At 35.6% G+C, this 19,892-nt stretch overlaps 2 protein-coding genes across 20 annotated transcripts in view; one reads left to right on the forward strand and one right to left on the reverse strand.

The window, feature by feature from the left end:
- Dnc (phosphodiesterase dunce) overlaps positions 1-7,870 on the forward strand; it is a 367,304-nt gene extending 359,434 nt beyond the window's left edge. For 11 of the 15 annotated variants that reach the window (XM_072017681.1, XM_072017682.1, XM_072017679.1 and 8 more), the window contains 4 exons: positions 3,174-3,437; positions 3,800-3,899; positions 4,138-4,787; positions 5,026-7,166. In XM_072017681.1, coding sequence (XP_071873782.1) covers positions 3,174-3,437; positions 3,800-3,899; positions 4,138-4,787; positions 5,026-5,079 — 1,068 coding nt within the window. In that variant the 3' untranslated portion in view covers positions 5,080-7,166. Of the gene's footprint in view, positions 1-3,173; positions 3,438-3,799; positions 3,900-4,137; positions 4,788-5,025 lie in introns of all 15 variants that reach the window. The other 4 variants (XM_072017669.1, XM_072017670.1, XM_072017671.1 and 1 more) reach the window with 1 other exon arrangement.
- Positions 7,871-15,086: 7,216 nt separating this feature from the next.
- The window catches only part of LOC139995122 (uncharacterized), a 325,767-nt gene continuing 320,961 nt past the window's right edge, over positions 15,087-19,892 (reverse strand). For all 5 annotated transcript variants that reach the window (XM_072018308.1, XM_072018309.1, XM_072018311.1 and 2 more), the window contains 2 exons: positions 18,111-18,314; positions 15,087-16,849 (listed from right to left, as the gene is read on the reverse strand). In XM_072018308.1, coding sequence (XP_071874409.1) covers positions 16,740-16,849; positions 18,111-18,314 — 314 coding nt within the window. In that variant the 3' untranslated portion in view covers positions 15,087-16,739. The remainder of the gene's footprint in view (positions 16,850-18,110; positions 18,315-19,892) is intronic.

Raw genomic sequence — 19,892 nt, forward strand, 5'->3', positions numbered from 1 at the left:
TATCGTTATCATTATCGTCGTTTTCGCCTTAATTAGCGAGACACCTCTAAAGAATTTTTCACCAGGTTGGATCGCATGTGATTTGAATATAGCAACTTCTTTGTTCCTAGTGAAAATACAAATGGTCTTTTCAAGTTTTCTGGCAATTTTGTTATTCTTTGAGGATACATTTATTTGGAAACTTCCTTTGCTTTGTTTTATTATTAATGGTTAATCTGGAATAATATAGTTTTGAAAAGATTCAAAATGAACAGAAATTCGAAATATCGATAGAATTACAGGTATGATATTTTAACAATGACTCTTATCGTTTAAATAATTTCATATGGATTATCGTAATTTCAAAAATACGTAAAATTTGCAAATCCACCCCGATGATTGATTAAAAATTTTATTTAAATTTGCTACCAAGATGTACATAGAAGCTGTGATTATTATCATAATTATAACTGGGAATTTACATTTACATTTAGTAAACGTATTTTATTCTTCTGTTTCGCTAACAACGGCTCGATCGTTTGATTTAGAGAATTTAGCAGACGCGTACGAGAGAGTTTCATATGCAGTTTTAATTTCACGCAAATTATTTATCCGGTCTGCATCTTGTTAGCGATTTTAAGAGTTCCACGGGTTTCCATGTAAATTCGTTTCATAATCCTGGTTTATTTACAAAGATGCTGGCTTATTTTCAAACCGGTAGAATTCGCTTTTCTCTAAAATAATTCCAAGCTCCAAAGTGCGAACTTCCGTGAGAACTACGCACGGAATTAAAGAGACGAGAATTAACAAGAAAAATTCCATTCAAATCGTTTGACACTCGGTTCAACAAACATAACGTTACAACTTTCATTGATCTTCTTATTTAACCTTCGTCTCTATTCATAGAATCCACCTAACTTGAATGAGTTTCGTAAATTATAGTAAATATGCGTGAACCCGATTTCTCCGAATTCATTCAAAGAACAATTGAGAATAGAATTTGGTTTTGCATAATCGATGCAAATCCTCATTCCTGGCGAGGAGAGTAGCTACGACTTTCACATAATCAGCTACCGCTTTGTATGCTGATGAGACGCTTCCTCAATCTGAAGAAACTTCTTCATTTCCGCTGCAACGCGCCTTACGAGTCTTCAGGGTTCGCCTGTTTTTATTTCATACGGAAATGATAGACTAGAACGTGAAAAAAGATCATTTCTTTAGATACTTTACATGTGAGAATAATATACAGATAATTAGATTTGACTAATTGTCCTCTATGGGGGAAAAAAGAGTAAAAGATACGTAGAATCAAGCAAATATCAATTTTATGACAGATTGAAATTGTATTGTAATTTTTACTTTGCTTTACTGTCGGAATACAACGATATTTCACGCATAGGCACAAGTGTCCTTACACAGACACCCACACAGGCATTTTAACAGGACACATACACAGGTCATACTTGTTACTGTATAGAGAGTGGAGTTCAAAGTATTTAAGGGATCATGGGTCACTACCTAAGTCTAGTCTGAGAGTAACTGGTCAACAATCAACAATTCTTGTATACGTTGTTAATTATATCACTCGCTTATATACATCAGGTTTTGTAGTTCTGTTTAATAAACATCACCGAATATTATTCCAACATGAACATTGCGTCTTCCACAGATTATTAATCTTAACTTCAAGATTAAATTCTAACATTTACATCTCTTTTTACGTAATTATTTTTTCACATAGTTGTATTAGATTGTTTCTTTTATAAGGTTTTATAAGGAAATGATAGACGCACAATGTTTTTTGTTTTATGTTAGTTTATTGAATTATGCACGAACATAATAATAGAAATATAACGAAATGGATCATATCTACTTCGATAAAATAATATAAAACAAAAATTCTTGTTCGTCTGTTATCACCTTATGAAACGAAAGAAACTTTTCGGACAACCTAATATGTTTATCCTCTATGATTTTTATTATACTTCGTATAGATATTGAATTTTAATGAATTAACTATAATATAATAAAATTGTATCGCGTCACACAGGATTAGAATCGTTTGCGAGTAATAATAAAAATAAACTCAACTGACAAAAACAGGTAATATTATTTAATATCACATATGGCAATATTATCTGATCAATTACTCGACTAAAACGTCATTTCGATAATAATGCCCAATTTCGCGAGGCCTTAGAATCGTCCCTGAACCCACACGTTCTGATTCAGAGTCGCGAAATGGTTTCGAACTCCTTATTTGGTCCGCTACACCGGCCACTGTCTGTTTGTTTTGAGAAAACACGGCTAGATACGATTGAGAAAAAGTTTAAATTAATCATGACCGAGCCTGTGTTAAAATTTCTGGCGTTCAGTTCGAATCATAATAAACAATTTGCAGTTCGAGTGTTTTAACTGATCAGTTTAATTTCAAGTTGCACGTAGATAGGTAAATGGTTTATAAAAATAATAATTAGCGGTGCGAGGAAGTTGATAGTTTCTACGAAGAATTTCAGAAAGATTATACTGTTTCTTCAATTTTGTGGTTACGTACATATTTTCAGGGCCACGGTTGGATATGAGTTAATCGCGAACACGTTAATTAACGTTAAATAAGGAACTTTCCATTCATTAACAATTTCTCGATAAACGATTAAAAACCTTCTAAAATCGCGTGCCGGTGCTAAGTATCTCGCACGAGCAATATTGCGAATTGTGCGTCCGAAAAACTGTCTAAAAGATTAATTGTTCCAGCCGGATAACAAACAGAGAATTTACGTTTCTCGAGAAAATAAACTATCTTAAGAATTTCAGCAAATAGAACAAACGATAAATAATTTTAGCGAAGAAACATCGCTTGCTACAAAATCATAAAAATCGATCTATCCGATCCTCTGGTGTTCTAATAGTTTTCTTCGGGTTTGGAGTTAAGCATCACGTTGTAACATTAGAATTAGAACATTATAATAATACTATATATAATAAATTAAAAATTCCATTCTCTGATATATAACATAGAAACCTAAGTCGTCATTTTAAAAATCTCCCAGAACCTTCACATCTAGCAAATGGACTTAAACCCACTCTCGGTTAACACAGGTCTGATTCGTCGCCATAAATCTTTACAAATCTGGTATTCTCTATTTTCTAATTATTGTAAACTAATTAGTAATAATCCTATATAATCATTACAGGCTCTATTAAGCATCAACACATGGGGCATCGACATCTTCCGGCTCGGCGATCTGAGCAACAATAGGCCATTGACCTGTATCACGTACACAATCTTCAAAAGCCGTGATTTGTTCAAGGCAATGTGCATACTGCCCCAGACGTTCCTCAACTACATGACGACCCTCGAGGATCACTACGTCAAGGAGAATCCTTTCCATAATAGTTTGCACGCGGCTGATGTGACCCAGTCCACCCACATTCTGCTCAGCACGCCCGCACTCGAGGTTAATATATATATATATTCATTCATCGTTCTATTCAATTTCACAATTGTAAACGTGTGCCAGAGAACAACGCAACAGCCTTTCTTCCTTTAGCAAACGATTCAATACGTATAATTCAAGATCCTTTCTCTAGTGAGAATAATTGTCTTTATATCTGTATGGTCTTTTAGAGGAAGTATTTTACAGTTGGATAATTACACGTTTAAATTGACGTCTTCTCGTGATGTGTTTGATTGTATTGTTATATAGTATGCCAGCGTGTTTGGGATTCGCGTTAATTAATATTCTCTAAGCTTGCATTGATATCCAATTAACGCGCAGTAATACTGGTCAGCTAATTGAAGCTGTTTGTCTAATTACAGTCCGTTTTCACACCATTGGAAATCGCAGCTGCCCTGTTTGCCGCAGCCATTCACGACGTAGACCATCCTGGACTGACCAACCAGTTCCTGGTCAATATCGGTAAGTGTATTTTTCATGGAAGCTCACAGAATTTTTTCTCCGGTATAGAATTCTTATACTAAGCAAAGTTTTATTTTATTTCGTTAATTGAATTATTTTATTCGATTGAATTATCCGGCCCTCCAATTTATTAATCTTCAATGATTCGCTCCTCGATACTTCTCTAATGTAATATGTAACATTAATCTTGACAAAGTAGTATCATAGCAAATGTTAAGCTCAATTTTCTCCTTTTTAGGCTCCGAGCTCGCTCTCATGTACAATGACGAGTCCGTTCTGGAAAACCATCATCTGGCAGTGGCGTTCAAATTGCTGCAGAACGACTGCTGTGACATACTCCGCAACTTGACGAAGAAGCAACGCCGGATCTTCAGAAAGATGACCATTGATATAGTTTTGTCCACGGATATGTCGAAACACATGACTTTGCTAGCAGAATTGAAGACCACGGTGGAAACGAAAATAGTTGCTGGCTCTGGCGTTCTCGTATTGAAAACGTACAGTGATCGAATAATGGTTATAGCAAACGCAGTACACTGCTCTGATCTATCAAATCCCACGAAACCATTATTCTTATATCGACAATGGGTCCAACGGTTGATGGAGGAGTTATTCCGTCAGGGAGATCGAGAACGCGAAAGGAAAATGGTGATTAGCCCAATGTGCGACAGATACAATCCCACCGTGGAGAAGTCGCAGGTCGGCTTCATAGACTACATTGTCCATCCTCTTTGGGAAACTTGGGCAGAGCTGGTTTATCCCGGTGCTCGGGATATTTTGGATAATCTAGAGGAGAATCGAGACTGGTATCATTCCATGATCCCTCCGTCACCACCGTCCAACGATCAACAGAAGAACGAGCAACAGTCCGATAATATACACTTCCAGGTAAGCATCGTCTCAAAGCTGTTTTCCAAATTTTTTAAAAGAAGAGTTCTCGAGTTGTTCGATTCTTTAGTTTCTTTGGATAGTCTGTCCTCTCTTGATATATAGATAGACTTTGTACTCTCTTGATAGACTCTCTGTAGACTTGCCGATCATGGTTTCTAAATTCTCTTGGGCTTTTTAATTTATGTAGCTAACAAAAGCTCATGAAACTTATCCAATCAACTTATTGACTGTTCAGGTGACACTGGAAGAGGACTATACCATTGACACGGAGGAGACCGCTGGAATGTGACTGAGATTCGCGGGTATTTGCAAGAAGCTCCACGAGAAGGTGCAGCAGACCTGGTGGCGCGTGCGTCAGTAATCATTAGCTCGCTGCCACTGACTAAATGTCTATGTGTCTATCTATATTCCTTTTTGGCCAAGCTCCACTCCCCGGAACAGTGGAAGAAACCTTGTCTCAACAGGAGAGACAGGACAAAGAGAAAAGGAAAGAGTGAGAGAAAGAGAAACGATTAACTGGAAAAGGAACGTCTAGTCGCCGCTAGTTCAGACCTCGACAAATAAACACGGGGTCTTTCCTGACGTGTCAGAAGAGAATAAAGATCAGCCAGGAAAGAAATTCGGAAGATGGAGGACAGCCCACATTGACGCGATCGTTCTGCTCAGACGCTGACGCGTCTCAGCTGTGGGCAACGGTCTTAAATCGCTTTGTCTCGATTAGTTCGAGACGCGACGACAGCGTCCACGATGGACCATCCTCGATAGAAAGACAGAGAGGAGCATCGTCGTCGTTACCATTGTCGCTTTTCTCCCTTCCCATAGTCGTCGTTCGATCGGCCCCAGATTGGCGCGTCTCTGGCTCGAATATGGAGGGCACGAATCTCTTCACCAAGTACCTGTACATTACCCAGGTGGACCGATCACGGTAAAGCCTATCACCGTGTCTTTATTAGGTTCCCTTTATTATCGTAATATATAGAACGAGAACATGAAAAACGACGCGACTCGAGAAAACGCAGGAATATCTCATCTCGCCACAGTGGTAGGATCCTATCTTGACATATCAATTAGACGGTACAAGCGGCTCAGGTCGCGATATTCCAACGATCCGAAGGATCTTCTACGCAGCCAGCTGATCCTCGATTGGTTATTGAAGAAATTGAATGTCTACGTTGGACCGTTTATTATTCCAATTTCGGCCAAATTGGCTACGTGGCTGCGGTAGAGACCAGATTGGATAATTTTACAAAAAAATTGAAGTTAGATGATTAAAAAGTTTGAAAACGAGACGGTATAATGAGCAACAGAGAGGGTCAGGGGCATACACACGTACCTACACAGAAGACACGCGATCGTTTTTAACCAAAGAGTATTGTTAGTCACTTCGTCGTTTGAGAAACGAACTCTTTTTCTTCATTCAGGATAAATAAGAAAAAATGAATTATAAATCGTAAACAAACAGCGAGACATCATCGCGCGTTCTAGCTTGTAGCGATGGTAGATTACTTAGAGGACTCAGCGAGGTGGAGAATTAAATTAGTTAGAACTTTGCAACTCGATGTGTTTACGAAACCGAGACTAAGAATAAAAAAAAAAAAAAGAAAAAGAGAAAAGGTATTAAAAAAAAAATAATAATAAATGGAGATAAAATGAAATAACGAAGTACTCTCTCGCTTGGATGTCTGTGAATCGCTCAAACTCAAGGATCCATGCTCGATCTCGCGTCGATGGCGTCTCGATGGTCGAGCGTCGATCCTCTTCGCTCTCTTTCTCGAAGCATCGCAATTTTTCATCGAAATTCAACTGGTATATATACACAGACATATATATGTATATATATAAAAATATATATACATATATTTTTTTGTAAAAATACCTTTTAGGGCCTTGTGTTTTCTACGATGCATTTATTTTCTCCTTTTTGATATATGCCTAACTGAATAAAGAAAAAAAATTTATCGTATCAATAAAACGACGAGGAAATCAATCGTGATAATGTTTTCACGTATTCGACTTTCTGACGAGAAAATGGCGGCCGCACGAGGAAGAGAAAATGGCCGACACGCGTCAATTGCTCGAGAAAGAGGCGAATACTTGTATCTGTGTCCGTAGGCAGTGAATCTAGTGAGTGTTTTTGGTGCTGTGCACCAAGCTTAGATCATTAAGAGTAATTTACGTAAGGCTACGAGTACACGACTAGATATTAAGCTGAGGAATTAATGTATAAACGAAAAGAATGGAAACAAAAAAGAAAAAAAAAAAACGTAAATGTTCTTTAGGACGTAAGCGAACCAAGTAACTAATGATAATTAAATATTTAACAACGAGAAGAAGACGATGAGAATCAATCGAAATAAAAAAACAAAAAAAAAAAAATGAATTGACATGACGCTGTTCCATTTTGGAATCCCTCCGACAATGTTCCGCTCGAAAGACGATAAACAGATTTTGGAAACCACGAAGATCGTGAGATTCGAGTGAGAACGACCGATCGAACGACGGGAAAAAATAATTACAAAGTACCTACGCGTATAATTTTTTGCCGATTTCCGATTTTCTCCGTTTGCCTTGTGGTGACCTTGATATGTAACATATAGATTTAATTCCATGGTTTTCTCTAGAATTGTTGTACATATTTTTTCCTTTCTTTTTTCATGGGTTCTGCGACGAACCAAAGATAATATTGCCCTATAGTAAGCTCCCTCTCGTGACTAACGACGAATGTTTTTGTAACGTGGAATACAAGCGACAACCGCGTTCATAATGATATTTTCTTCATCGAATGAATATGTGTGCTTGTTATTGTGTATTTAACGATTTTACCGACCCACAATGGTGATGACGATGACTATTATTGTATCATGCGGCATGGTCACGATGATGAAACGTTGAATGATCGCGAGAGACAAAATAGGGGTAACAAAAATGAATTAGAAAGGAAAAAAAAGATGGCAAAAAAAATTTATGAAATAAGAACTAAATACTATGTGTTTGATTGCTGGACAGTTAAATGAACATGTATTTATCGGTGTAATCCTCGTATAAGATATATGTGTAATAAAACATATTTATTGTCGGAATTTGTTGTTTGCCTTTTTTATTATCCTCCACATTTTTAGTTCGCTTGATTTTTTATTTTTATTTTTTTTTATTTTAAAAAATCTTTTCGAAAGCAAAAGGATCGAAATATTGTTTGCATCTCTATTATTTGTCAAAATACATTCCACGAATTACCATCGCCTCTGCCGATCATACGACCGAACTACGCGCACATTCCCTGGGGTATTTGGTGGGAAAAGGAAAGCAGGTGTTCAAAGGCGATTTAAAAAACGAGCGGCAAAACACTGCACCGTATCACGGGCATGTACAAGTATTTGATCGTCGTTTTCGGACGAGGAAAGTTACTTCAGCGTCAACGAACGAACCACGGAACCAGATTATTGTGCAATTACACAATCGTACAAATTAGTCTATAGAAAATGACGGATTCATTGGAAAATTGTAAACCTACAAACTGAATCGAGCAAAATATTTTGCGATCCAACAAAGCGTATAATCATTCTAATCCTACAAACATCCGCAATCCTCAAATCCTTGTTTTCTAATCACCATAAATTTTTAAGGAACAAATTGTAGAAGGCGAAGAACGAGTTCAACAAAATAGATAAGTATTAGTAGACATTGTTAAACATTGGTGAGTACTGGTAAGTATTGATAAGTATGAAGAAAACAAAGTAGTGCAAGAGGTATTCGGAACCTTTTGACATTCCTGCAAAGGACGTCGTTACCTGAAAACATCCGAGAAAAAGATTTGTCCGCCAAAATAGGAATTTAGTACAAGAGGTAGCACTATCTCGATAATTCTTCGGATTAAGCACCTTTTCTCGGAATTTCCGAAAACCATTTCGTTGTCTTTCTTTACATGGGTCTGCTTTAAATTTCGTGTTTGCTTAACTACTTCCTAACTTCATTTTTTCCTTCTTTTTTCTTTTTTTTTTTTTGTAGGTTTTTGTAGGATTGGATAGCGAAAAGGACAAGCAACAAGATTGTAAAACGCTATCGAAATACTCTGATCTATTGAAACTCTTACTAGATATATTTTTTATGATTGTCCCGCAATACAGAAACTTAATTTTTATTGTAATGTATAACCATTTCCACGAAAGTTGTCGCTGCTGGTTGATGTTGAGTACCGTTGTTTACTGCTGGTTGCTATTGGTCGCTGTTGGTTGCCTACTGTATCCTCATTGTTGTTCTGCAATCAATACGAAAAAAAGTAATTTATTTCAAATAGTTAATCGAACTTCGAAGCAATTTTTCTACTTCTTTGTCCTTACTCCATCGAATGAACATTTCTCCTCCCACCGTGCATTTGCATATTTCTCCCACCAAAAACACCGGAGAGGAAATGTGCATACAATAGAGGTTCTTGCACTTGTGCAAATTTTTTGCCCAACTTTTTTAACATTGCATCGGCGATCTCTCTATTTATTCGTGAAAATACGTATACTGATAAATTACTCCAGAACACGTACCTATTAGTATGTAAATTAGGGTAAGGTATAAATGAAACCATCAGCCTGTCGCTTAATTATTTGTAAATATATTATTAGGTAACATCTATAATATAGTAATGAAAAACCATTTACATTAATAAGTATCGTCGTAATAGTTCATGTATGTGAGTGTCAATGTGTCAATGTATAATTTCTGCATCTTCCATTCATCGATCCAACAGGCGACACGCCATTGGTCGCGCAAAGAGTCACATGGCTTTCACCATAAAGCGGGACATTTCGAAACTCGAAATTCGAAAGGTCGTAAAATTCTCATTTTCGAGAATACAGAGCGCATAAAACGCTCTCTATACGTCGTCTCATTTCATTCTCTTTTTTATTACACGTTTCGGAAAGTTCAGTTGAGGGTGAAATCCACCCCTTTCCACGCCTAACCTCTAACATCATGGTTCGAGATAAAGCTGACATCTCTATTTCTTTTTCATTTTTTTCGCATTTTTCTTTTTTTCTTTTTTTTTTTTTCGTTCGGTAAAAAAATGTATCAGGCGTCCTTTACACGTGGCTATCCTTAACCTAGCGTGGTTAGTACGGGTATATCGAGATGGTTGCCGTCTCGATCGAGATCTCGAAACTCAAATTCCCCCTATTCAAATTGATTTTCATGAATTTTAGGTTCCCCTTCGCCTCTTCGAACAGTTTCGTCGATTTGTCTTTTCTTTTTCTTTTTATGTGTTTCGGTCGTTTGCAGATTGGCTATGGAATTATTTTTCAAACGTTACAACTAACTTTTAACTTGTCTGTAAAAATCGACGAAGTAAAAACGAAGGCGTAATTTGATATACATAACAGATTTAAAGGAAATTTGTTTTGAAGTTCATTTGAATTCATTTTAAATTCATTTGATTGGAGGAGCGTCCGTAAAGACTGGATGTAGTCACTGCAGCGACTACAGTTGTCACCACACTATACTATACAATAATAGGAGTCACAATAATTACTATAGTACAGTGCGGATTACATGTAGTGACTATAGGCAGTGGTTTATAGTCACAAGCTACTTTTTAGCTTTTATATTGGACGTGCTGCGATTTGAATGAATTTCGAAGTTTCTCGACCGAGAGTTGCTTAGGGTTTCTTCTCCGATTCATTCAATTTACAAAATTGAAATTACCATGTAAATTACTAAGACTAGAGACGGTAGTAGTCGTTGTGTTTCGTTCTACAGGCAGTAACGTGTGCGCGCGACGAGGGTAGGGAACGAATCGCTTCAATTTAGTGCATTTTCCTTATTTTTTTTTTTTTTTTTTTTTTTTAATTAACTTTTACGCTTTGGTGATAGGGGAAGATTTTGTTTAACTCTAAAAAAAGAAATTCATTTTTTTTTGGCAGTAGCTAGTAATACCATCGAATCTCTTCGTTATCGAAGAAGTTTAATAAAGTTTCATCGAAACTTGAAGAAATATGAATTTTTGTTGTTGCATGGTGCATCGTGAATATTTTAACGTGCGCAATTAAACGTTTGGTTATTTTGCATGAAATACGTTTCGTGAATTATATGAAATAAAGTACGGGAGATGTTAAGATTTGTTAATCAAGAGATATTATTTCCTTAAGTTTAAATATTTAGAATCGACGATGTCTTTCCTTTTTTAAATTGTTCAATCTTTGATCCTATCACCTTGAAAATTGTCCGGATCGTGTTCGTTCGCTTTCGAAATCGCGTTTCTCACTACGCACCTCCGCGAATACCTGTCTTTCGAATCCTCGTTAAGATATAAACATTATTTTACATCATCGAAGGAACGCGGCTACATTCCCATAGTATTCGCCTCGGAACAGAAGCATTATTTCATCGAACGTGCCTCTCTCTGTCACTTAGAAATCATTTCTCATACTCGATGCAATTTTAAATACGTCGAAAAATGCGATACCTAAACGATATTCGCGAAAGATTGAATTATTTCTATATAGTTAAAAATTGGAAATGAATTATCGAAGTAAGAAATTAAATTTTCTGGAGACTTGCTTTAAAATGTTTCGACAACGTTATTAAACGTTAATTTTTGTATTACAAAGTTTGGACTCTAATTAGAATTGTTTCAAAATTGCCTAAAACAAGCGTTAAAATTTATTCCGATTTAAAGCAAGTTCACAATAACTAGGGAAAATTTTCATTTCTTAATAGTCACTAATAGTCAACTTTACATTCGACGGAAAAGATCATCCACTGCCAGCTTTCACTCGATAAAGAAAAAAAAAAAAAAAAAAGAAAAAAAGTAAAAGGAAAAGAACAGACATATGACGATGGAAGCGACGACAGATTGAGAAAAGTTCGTTCTTCGATGAAACACGAGGAGGCTCAACGAGTCAGCACTCGTGGGCTATTTTTTCAATAACTTCACAACAATAAAAACATAGTATATATATATATATATATAATATATTCTTCCATATTTATATTTATATTTTTATATTTATATTTATAATATAATTTATATTTAAATATTTTTTTTCTTGTATATAACTATTTAACCCTCGATATAAATACCCTGAAATCTACACTCTCTCATTCTATATAAAACCGAATTCTTCACAAATCTATCCAATTGTTCCTTCTTCTCCCTTCGTCACCACATTTTCCTTCGTTTCGTATTTTTCTTGCGGAAAAATGTTCTTTCGTCCCTTTCCTAATTTCTTCAATGTTGCCACTTTTCATTTTTATCTTTCGTTCCTTCTACGTGAAAAATCGTTAAACCTACTATTTACAGGAAAACTCATCCCTTTCTTTTCTCGTTTTCCCTTTTTCTTTCTCGCGAAGAAATAAAAGACTGGAACTGTGTTTCTCTGACGACTGGGAGGATAAAAAATTGCGGAACGAGCCGCGTTTTGATTTTTTTTTTTTTTTTCTAGCTAGAAATGTGGGATGATGCTTGACCTATCGGTTCGTCGAGCTTTTAATCGATCTTCAGAGTTTCGAGTGCCTTATACGCAGCGACAGCGATCCGGCATTGTTTGCTGTAATTATCGAGACATTTCGATGCTTCTGTGTCTAAATATTGCGATATATGTAGAAACCTAAAATGTGTAAGCCCCCAATTTTATTCGGAATTGTAGGAGAAGATATAATTTTATTCAGTTCCGGATTTTATTTAAAATCGTATAAAAGATTTATTAATAATTTTAAGATTAGTAATTTATGAATACTTAAAGCTTCTTATTCTTGTCGTCTATCATCTTGGAATTGACTAGAGTAGTTAAACAAAAGTAAAATTATTCGTATAGAATAAAGTTTCAAGTTGTTATAAATTATATTAAATTCGTAACTATACGAAGCTTATTTTATTCAAGATACACTATACGAATCTTTAAGTTCGTAAATATAGTCTAGGCAAGCCTTAGGTTATGTCTAAGACTAATTAAAATTAAATTGAAGTAAAATGAAGCTCGAGTCAGAGATTAGAACTAAGCTAACAAATTAGGTATATTCTACGGTTCGATTGATAATAGTAATTAACACAGGTAATCATAAATTAATTTTTAATTACATACATAAGATCAGTTGAACTTTGGTTCAAGAATTTCCCAATAATAAACTTAATTTAACTTAAATCGACCAAAAGTAATCGGTTCTAAAAAGGATAAGTAAACCACAACAAATTTTCCAAACACAGTTAAACGGCACTATATCACAAAACTCGATCGTCAAATGTATCACAAAATTTTATAGACCTTTCATGCGCTCTTAGATACTATAAAGACGAATTTATAAAAACTTTCACAGTTCTTAATAGAACCATACAATTCTTACGATAATTATATATATTATATATATATATATATTAATTAATATTATATAACACAGTATACAGTGAATTAGACATAACAAAGACATCAAAAAGCATCGAGATGCCTCGATTAGTATAAAATCTGTACGCCTAGACACCGGCAACCCGCTCTGCTCGCTTGTATCCATTCATTCGGAGGAAGTCCTCCCTTTCTTTCTCCTTTCTTCTATCTACCTAATAGTTTACAAGTTTATAGCCAACATCGAATTGTCCTCGAGTATTTATATATTTATATATATATGTATACATAACGTATGTATAATATTTATAATATTTATATCCCGTATTTATATCTGTATTTATAGTATGTATATCCAACTATCCAAGTATGTATAGCGAATCGACTAAATTTACGCGATCATAGTACTGCCCCCTATCTCTTTCCTTCGTTCGCATAGTTATTGGCAGGCCCTTATTTAAAATATCTCCAGGTGAAAAATATCTGTACTTTGTCGAGATTTTGGATCTTTGCGTATTAGATTTCTTTCGTTTCAATGTTTTTAAAGTTGTTTCAGTATCGGTATCGTTCCGTTTGTTTCGTCTACTTGGTTTCATAGGTTAGGAAGTTGATGAGATAATTGATTATCTAACGCTACCTAGCAGCTTCTCCGAGTTCCTTGTTCCAATTCTCTCGATTTATCGATATGTCGTGGTTCTCTTAATAATCCCTTGTCCGTGACCGAGTCAATCCTTTTATTGCTCTGGAGTTTACGTTTTTTATTTTTTATTTTTTTCTTTTTTTTTTTAATTATCGAGTATTTCCCTTTGTAATCTTTGGTTTTAATATTTGAACTTTTGTGACTTCCAAGTTATTAATTTTTTCTATGGACTGAACATTTTCAGGTCTTCGTTTTATAATTTGTTATAATTTTTCAATTTTTTATCTTCGTTCCTCCCATATGACAAATTATACATGTAAAAGACGAGGAAAAATTTTCTTTCATTATTTCTCCTTATAACTCATAAACATCGTTGATTCGATAGAAAGTATCAAATACTTGACTTGCAAGAAAGAAATTAATCTGTTCCAAAGCAAAAAATGGACTGAATAGTCACTGTACAGTAACCTTTGCTTCGCTCAGTTTCGTATGATCCTTGTCATCGACTCTTAAATTCACGATCTCCACTTTACATTGCATAAAATACAATGGTTTCGCAATTTTCATTATTTCCATTGATCGGATCAGGTATATAGATTCGGTATTAAGTCTAATTTAAATCTAACGCAAATTAAATTTAATACTTGAATAGAAACTTACATAAATATATATACATATAATTAATTGAATTATAAATTTAATGCAAACTGTAAATCCAATAACATAAATCTCCTAAAATTTAAATGCCGTGCACCAGTATCTAAAGAAATTAATTCTAGATTAAAAATCAAAATAAATATATTCATTAAATCTATTTTAATAATAAATGAAATCACAAAATCCATTCGATCCATTCAAACTCGCTTTCGTTTTAAGAGTCGACCAAGGGTAGAAATTCGTAAACCAGAGGATCACGTAAATCGGATCAGATCGGATCACGAAAAATTCCTACAGTCCGCCTGTATTCTCCTCGTAACAGTGTTACATTAGCTTTCGGCGTGTCTTACGATCCAAAGTCGCCTAATCACCCATACATTAGGGGTAATTCACGAGTGAAAGCCGAGGGGTGGCAAGAACTGAAAGAAAACCACGCGAAAGAAGCCACAGAAGAAGAGAGAAGTCCACATTTACACCTTCGTTCTAGCTCTCACGACGACACAATAATCGTAATAATGGCAGTAATAATAATAATAATAATCGTTCTGAGCCATTGGTACTCGTGGCGCAGCGGAAAACCTGTTTCTTCGCTATTTTCCTTTCTCTTCGTTATTTTGAAATTTCTACACCCGTACACACGCATACATATCCACGCATACGTCAGAAAAATTCTCTTTCTCTCTCTCTCTCTCTCTTTTCGCTCGAGTGCAGTGGAACTTTAATTAAAACGCGTACGATTACAGCTGAAACGTTCCTGTTCCGAGCAAATACACGTTTTCTGTTCGACCTGGAGAACAGCACGCACCACTTCGAACATGGCGGACACGTCCTGGACCTAAATAAGTGTCATAAGTTTCTCGTTCTCTCTCACACTCGCTTCTTTCTGTTTTCTCTCGTTTCGTTTTTTTTTGTTTTTTTTTTTGGTTTTTCTCTTTTTTATCTTCTCAGATCTTCGTTTTGCTATCTGGTTCTTTCTCACTCACAAACACGTGGGCTAGTATCGCCACTCAGAACGCACACAATATTGGCCCCAGCACCCTTTAGTTCTCGTTATTTTTTTTTTTTTTTTTTCGACTTTTTTTAGCGGTTACGATTTTTTGCAATTCTTTTTTGTCCGTTTTTCGGCGTTTTTGCTGTACGTGCTTTTTTTTTTTTTTTAAATTGGATTCGCGCGATGCGTTGCACGTTGCGTTCGGCCAGGGAGGTTCCTAATTAGCGAGGTTAATTGCGGGGAATCGGGTTGCTTGGGAAATCTAGCAATCGAGATTTCTGGAATTCGAAAGTTTCGCGTGTATTTCGATATTGCCGGGGAAATCGAAAGGTCGATCGGAATGAAACATTTGGGAAAATTTGAAAAAGTTGAAATAAATTGAAATTCGAATATTACGTAGTTCAAAAAAGAAATTATACTAGTGGACAGAACCAATACTAATCTTGCCTGCGATAAATCTGTAAATAAGAGAATGTAGATAATGCCATAGTAATACGTCCAATAATAAAGTTACTTATAAATACGAGAATATAAATAATCCAATAATTAATAATTTTACCCATCTACGGATAGGAAAATAATCTAAAAGTAACGCGCTTAGCAACATTTTCATCGATCGACGAATAAAAGAAGGTAGATAGTCCAGTAAACACTAGATAGACAAATAAAAGAAGGAAAGTTTAAAAAGGAGAGGCAAGACAAAAATTCAGCCAAAAGCAATTGCTTTAAAAACCTCCCAAGATCCCATCACCCAATTCGGCCATATAAAGAAAACATGCTCGTTTGCAGAAGGGTTCGGTTCTCCCTGACCCTTAAAAGAAGACAATACTTTCCGAAGCAACTACTCCAATAAAACCGAAGCTTCCTTAAGTGAATTTTATATACATGTACACATATCTGTATGTACATCGAAGGTTTGATCCAAGGATCCGCCATGTTCCAAGCAACGACTAGGTTCTCTAACAAGCTTCTTTTTCTCCTCTCTCCTATCTCATTTTTTTTTTTTCTGTCGCGCCCTCTTCTCTGCACGACTCGCACCCACGGACACTTACACGCTATTTATGCTTGATTATTTAGGTTACTTTCTCCCGACACGCATTCCGTGTTCATTCCTTCGTTCGTAAATCGTTCCGCTTAATATATATATATATATATACTTTGTATTTATATATATATTTTTTTACTTTGTATTTATATATTTATATTTATATTTATATATATAGAGATTTTTTTTCTTTTTGTTGTTGCTGTTTGTAGTTGCTGTACCGACGACTCGAGTTTTGTGTAGCAGGTTGGTACTACACAGCCGTCACGTGGCCTAGTTCCTTCACTCAGTGGTATCACCTCGCGATGTATCTGCCGAACAAGGTGCCCAGCACTGCCAGGATGTAAACCGAGGCGGAAATCCGGAAGGTCCACGACGTGGCCGTCGAGATGTCGCCGCATTGCGCTAGAAAAATTTGTTTCTGGTTAGTTTCGGTTGGTACTGATGCGCGGACAGCGGCATTGGAACGATTAAATATGGAATATTTTTGGTTCAAGCTTTAGAGAAGTTTTAGGCTTTTCAATTTTTCAAGCTATTTACATAGTTAACAGTTTTGTTTTATTTTTCGATGATTCAACTGCCACGGTTTCTGTTTCAATTTGTACAGTTTTTAAATATTGAAAATTTTCAGCATTTTTTATTATTTGACGTTTCGACTAGAAATCTTTTTTTAATCTTCTAATTTCTCTATCGCTTGATTTATTGAAGTGTCAATTCCAGATTTTCCCGATTCCAGAACGTTCCAATTCTCTTACAATCGTATTTGTAACTTTCTAATTTTTCAACCTAACAATTTTTTACCTTTTTGTGTCCCTGATATAACAAGTTTTTAATTTTTTAGTTTCACAATTTTTCAATAATCGAATATCTCTAGCTGCCAGCCAATCTTATTATTCTGTCGAACAATTAATTTCCCCTAGAAATCCCTAATTCCCCAGAATCTCTACCTCCCCATCCATACTGTCTTAATTGGATCCAATTTGAAAGATAAAGTGAATCAGCTGTTTAATTAGCACGTAGAGTGACCGGGCGATTCGGACAATACGATCAGTGTCATGGTTGAGACGCGATAATCAGCTACGTCGCTGACAATGCTCACTGTACGACGTGAGGTTGACCTGCCACGATACTGCACGACCATGAGAGGTCCTCGGACAGGAAACAAGATGAACCCGTCACTGAATGTTCGCAACTTCCAGTCGCCATGACAGATATTCAATTCCCTTATTTTCCGATCTTTCAATTTTTCCTAATTTCCCAATACGTTTCGAATTTATATATTTTTTTTTTTTAGTATTTATGATGCATTTAACTTTCTGTAGTTTCCAAAATCTTTATAATTTCTCAAATTTCCAATTTTCAAATTGTTTAATTTTTCGTGAATATAACTTCCTAAGTTCCGAAGCTTGCAATCTTTTAATTTTCCAGTTTTCCAATGTTTCGTATATTTCGTTTCTTAATTTTCCAAGTTAACCAACTTTCTTTCCGTACTTCGGGTCGACTAACTTTCCAAGATTATAATTGTTCAATTTCTTCATTATTTACGTATTAAATTTTCTAATTTCACGCGTTCCTGCCTTCCTAATTTCCTTGAAGCTACGATACACTTGATGTCCTAATGGAAATTTGCGACGTGATAATAAGGAACATGGGTGATAATGCTTACCATACGACGTGAGGTTGACCTGCCATGAAACTACATGACGATGAGAAGCCCTCGGACAGGAAGCAAGATGGCCCGTCACCGAGAGCTCGCGACTTCCTGTCGCCGCTGCAGAAGCACTGTAAACGAGACAGTATCTTCCTTTCTCGGTGCTCGCCACCAAATAGGCTGTGTCGTTCTCGATCCAAGTTCCATGGCACGAATATTCTGAAACAATTCATTTTTCACTCGCATACTACTTGTTATCATTGTATAGATAATTAACGTTCAAACGATTAATTCCAAAATTATTATTATTTCAAACATTAGTCAAGAATATTCTATAGGTAACGTTAACTTTGTTCGAGATACTATTTAATTCTTTTCTATTTACAAATTAGATATTTTATCATTTTTAAATCTCCAGTTGAAATTGAGTAGCTAGTTCATTGACAAAGTTATTTCAGAACATTATTTAATTATATACCGAGAATGAAATACGCTTCTTTAACATTAAATCTTCAACTGTGAATAATAATTAACGTTAGAGTCACTGGAAAATAAAAACTTTCACGTTTTTAAATTTAAATACGCTCTGCTAGCGTGTATAGAGATTAATTTGCTATAAAATTTGAAGCTTAGATTAGATTAGAGTTTAAACTACGCAATAATAAATAGTAATACAATTTCTAGAAATCCTATAGAACGCATAAAACTGCAAACCGTTTGAACCGCAACATCAAACCACAAAGACATCATTATTGGCTGCATGAATCCCTCCGTCAAGGAAACACGCTGTGCCATAATATTTAATTATGCTTGGAGCAATCGAAGAACAGGACAAAACGATGAAAGTGGAATATAAAAAACGATCGGGCGAATGGTTATAGCATGGAAATATTACGTCAGCCGGTAATGTGACCTCATTATCGAGAATCGAAGTATAAAAGCACGATTTCCGAGTAGTTTATCGGTTTCGAACTGTTAAAGGAGAGTAAGAGGGAAAGAAAGGATTCTAGTAGCAACGGAGGAACGTTTATCGTTCTAACGAAAGTACTGAATGGGTAATCACCCATGCAACGATTTTAAGTGTTCGATTTCGTTCACCTTAAGGGTCGTTTCACGACCGAGTTACAAGCTCGACTAAACGGAGAGCGAGGGAAGGTGGAATGAGCTGGGGAAGGTGAAAGGGGAAAGGTAAAAATGGGAGCGATTGAAACGAGCCACCGTAAAAGAAGGAGCAGGTTTAACGTTCGTGAAAAGGGAATTAAATTATCCACGACGACTAACGCTGGCTAAGACCGTTCAATTATGATCAACTATGCGCAATTAGAATTCCTTCGATTATTAAATTTTTACGGTACTCGAGCCTCTATATTCGTTCAGGCAGGCACGGTGGCCCCAAGAAATTGTATATTTCGTCGTGTTTAATAGCGACCGATTATTCTTCGAATAGGTTAAAGACAAACTTGCAACGTATCGTTTGATAATTGTTATGGGAAATTGATTATCGATAATAATTTTAATGTAATCCATTTTTATTTTTTTCTGAAATTCAACATATTATGTTTCGTAAGGTTTAATGATAGGTGGTGGTTTTCTGAATGGGTTGAAGACAAATTCTATGTTGAGTAGCCTCATAATTGCAACAGTTAATTGGTTACTGATAATGGTTTGATATCGATTCACCAATAAAATTTTAATATAGTTTACTGGTTTAATAAGCTCATTCACTTCTCACTAATGTCTACATCTCAAAGAATGTTACACAAATTGTTTAAAAATTGTAAAACTACACGTATTCGA

Source organism: Bombus fervidus, chromosome 15, assembly GCF_041682495.2.
Source record: "Bombus fervidus isolate BK054 chromosome 15, iyBomFerv1, whole genome shotgun sequence".
Classification (NCBI taxonomy): domain Eukaryota; kingdom Metazoa; phylum Arthropoda; class Insecta; order Hymenoptera; family Apidae; genus Bombus; species Bombus fervidus.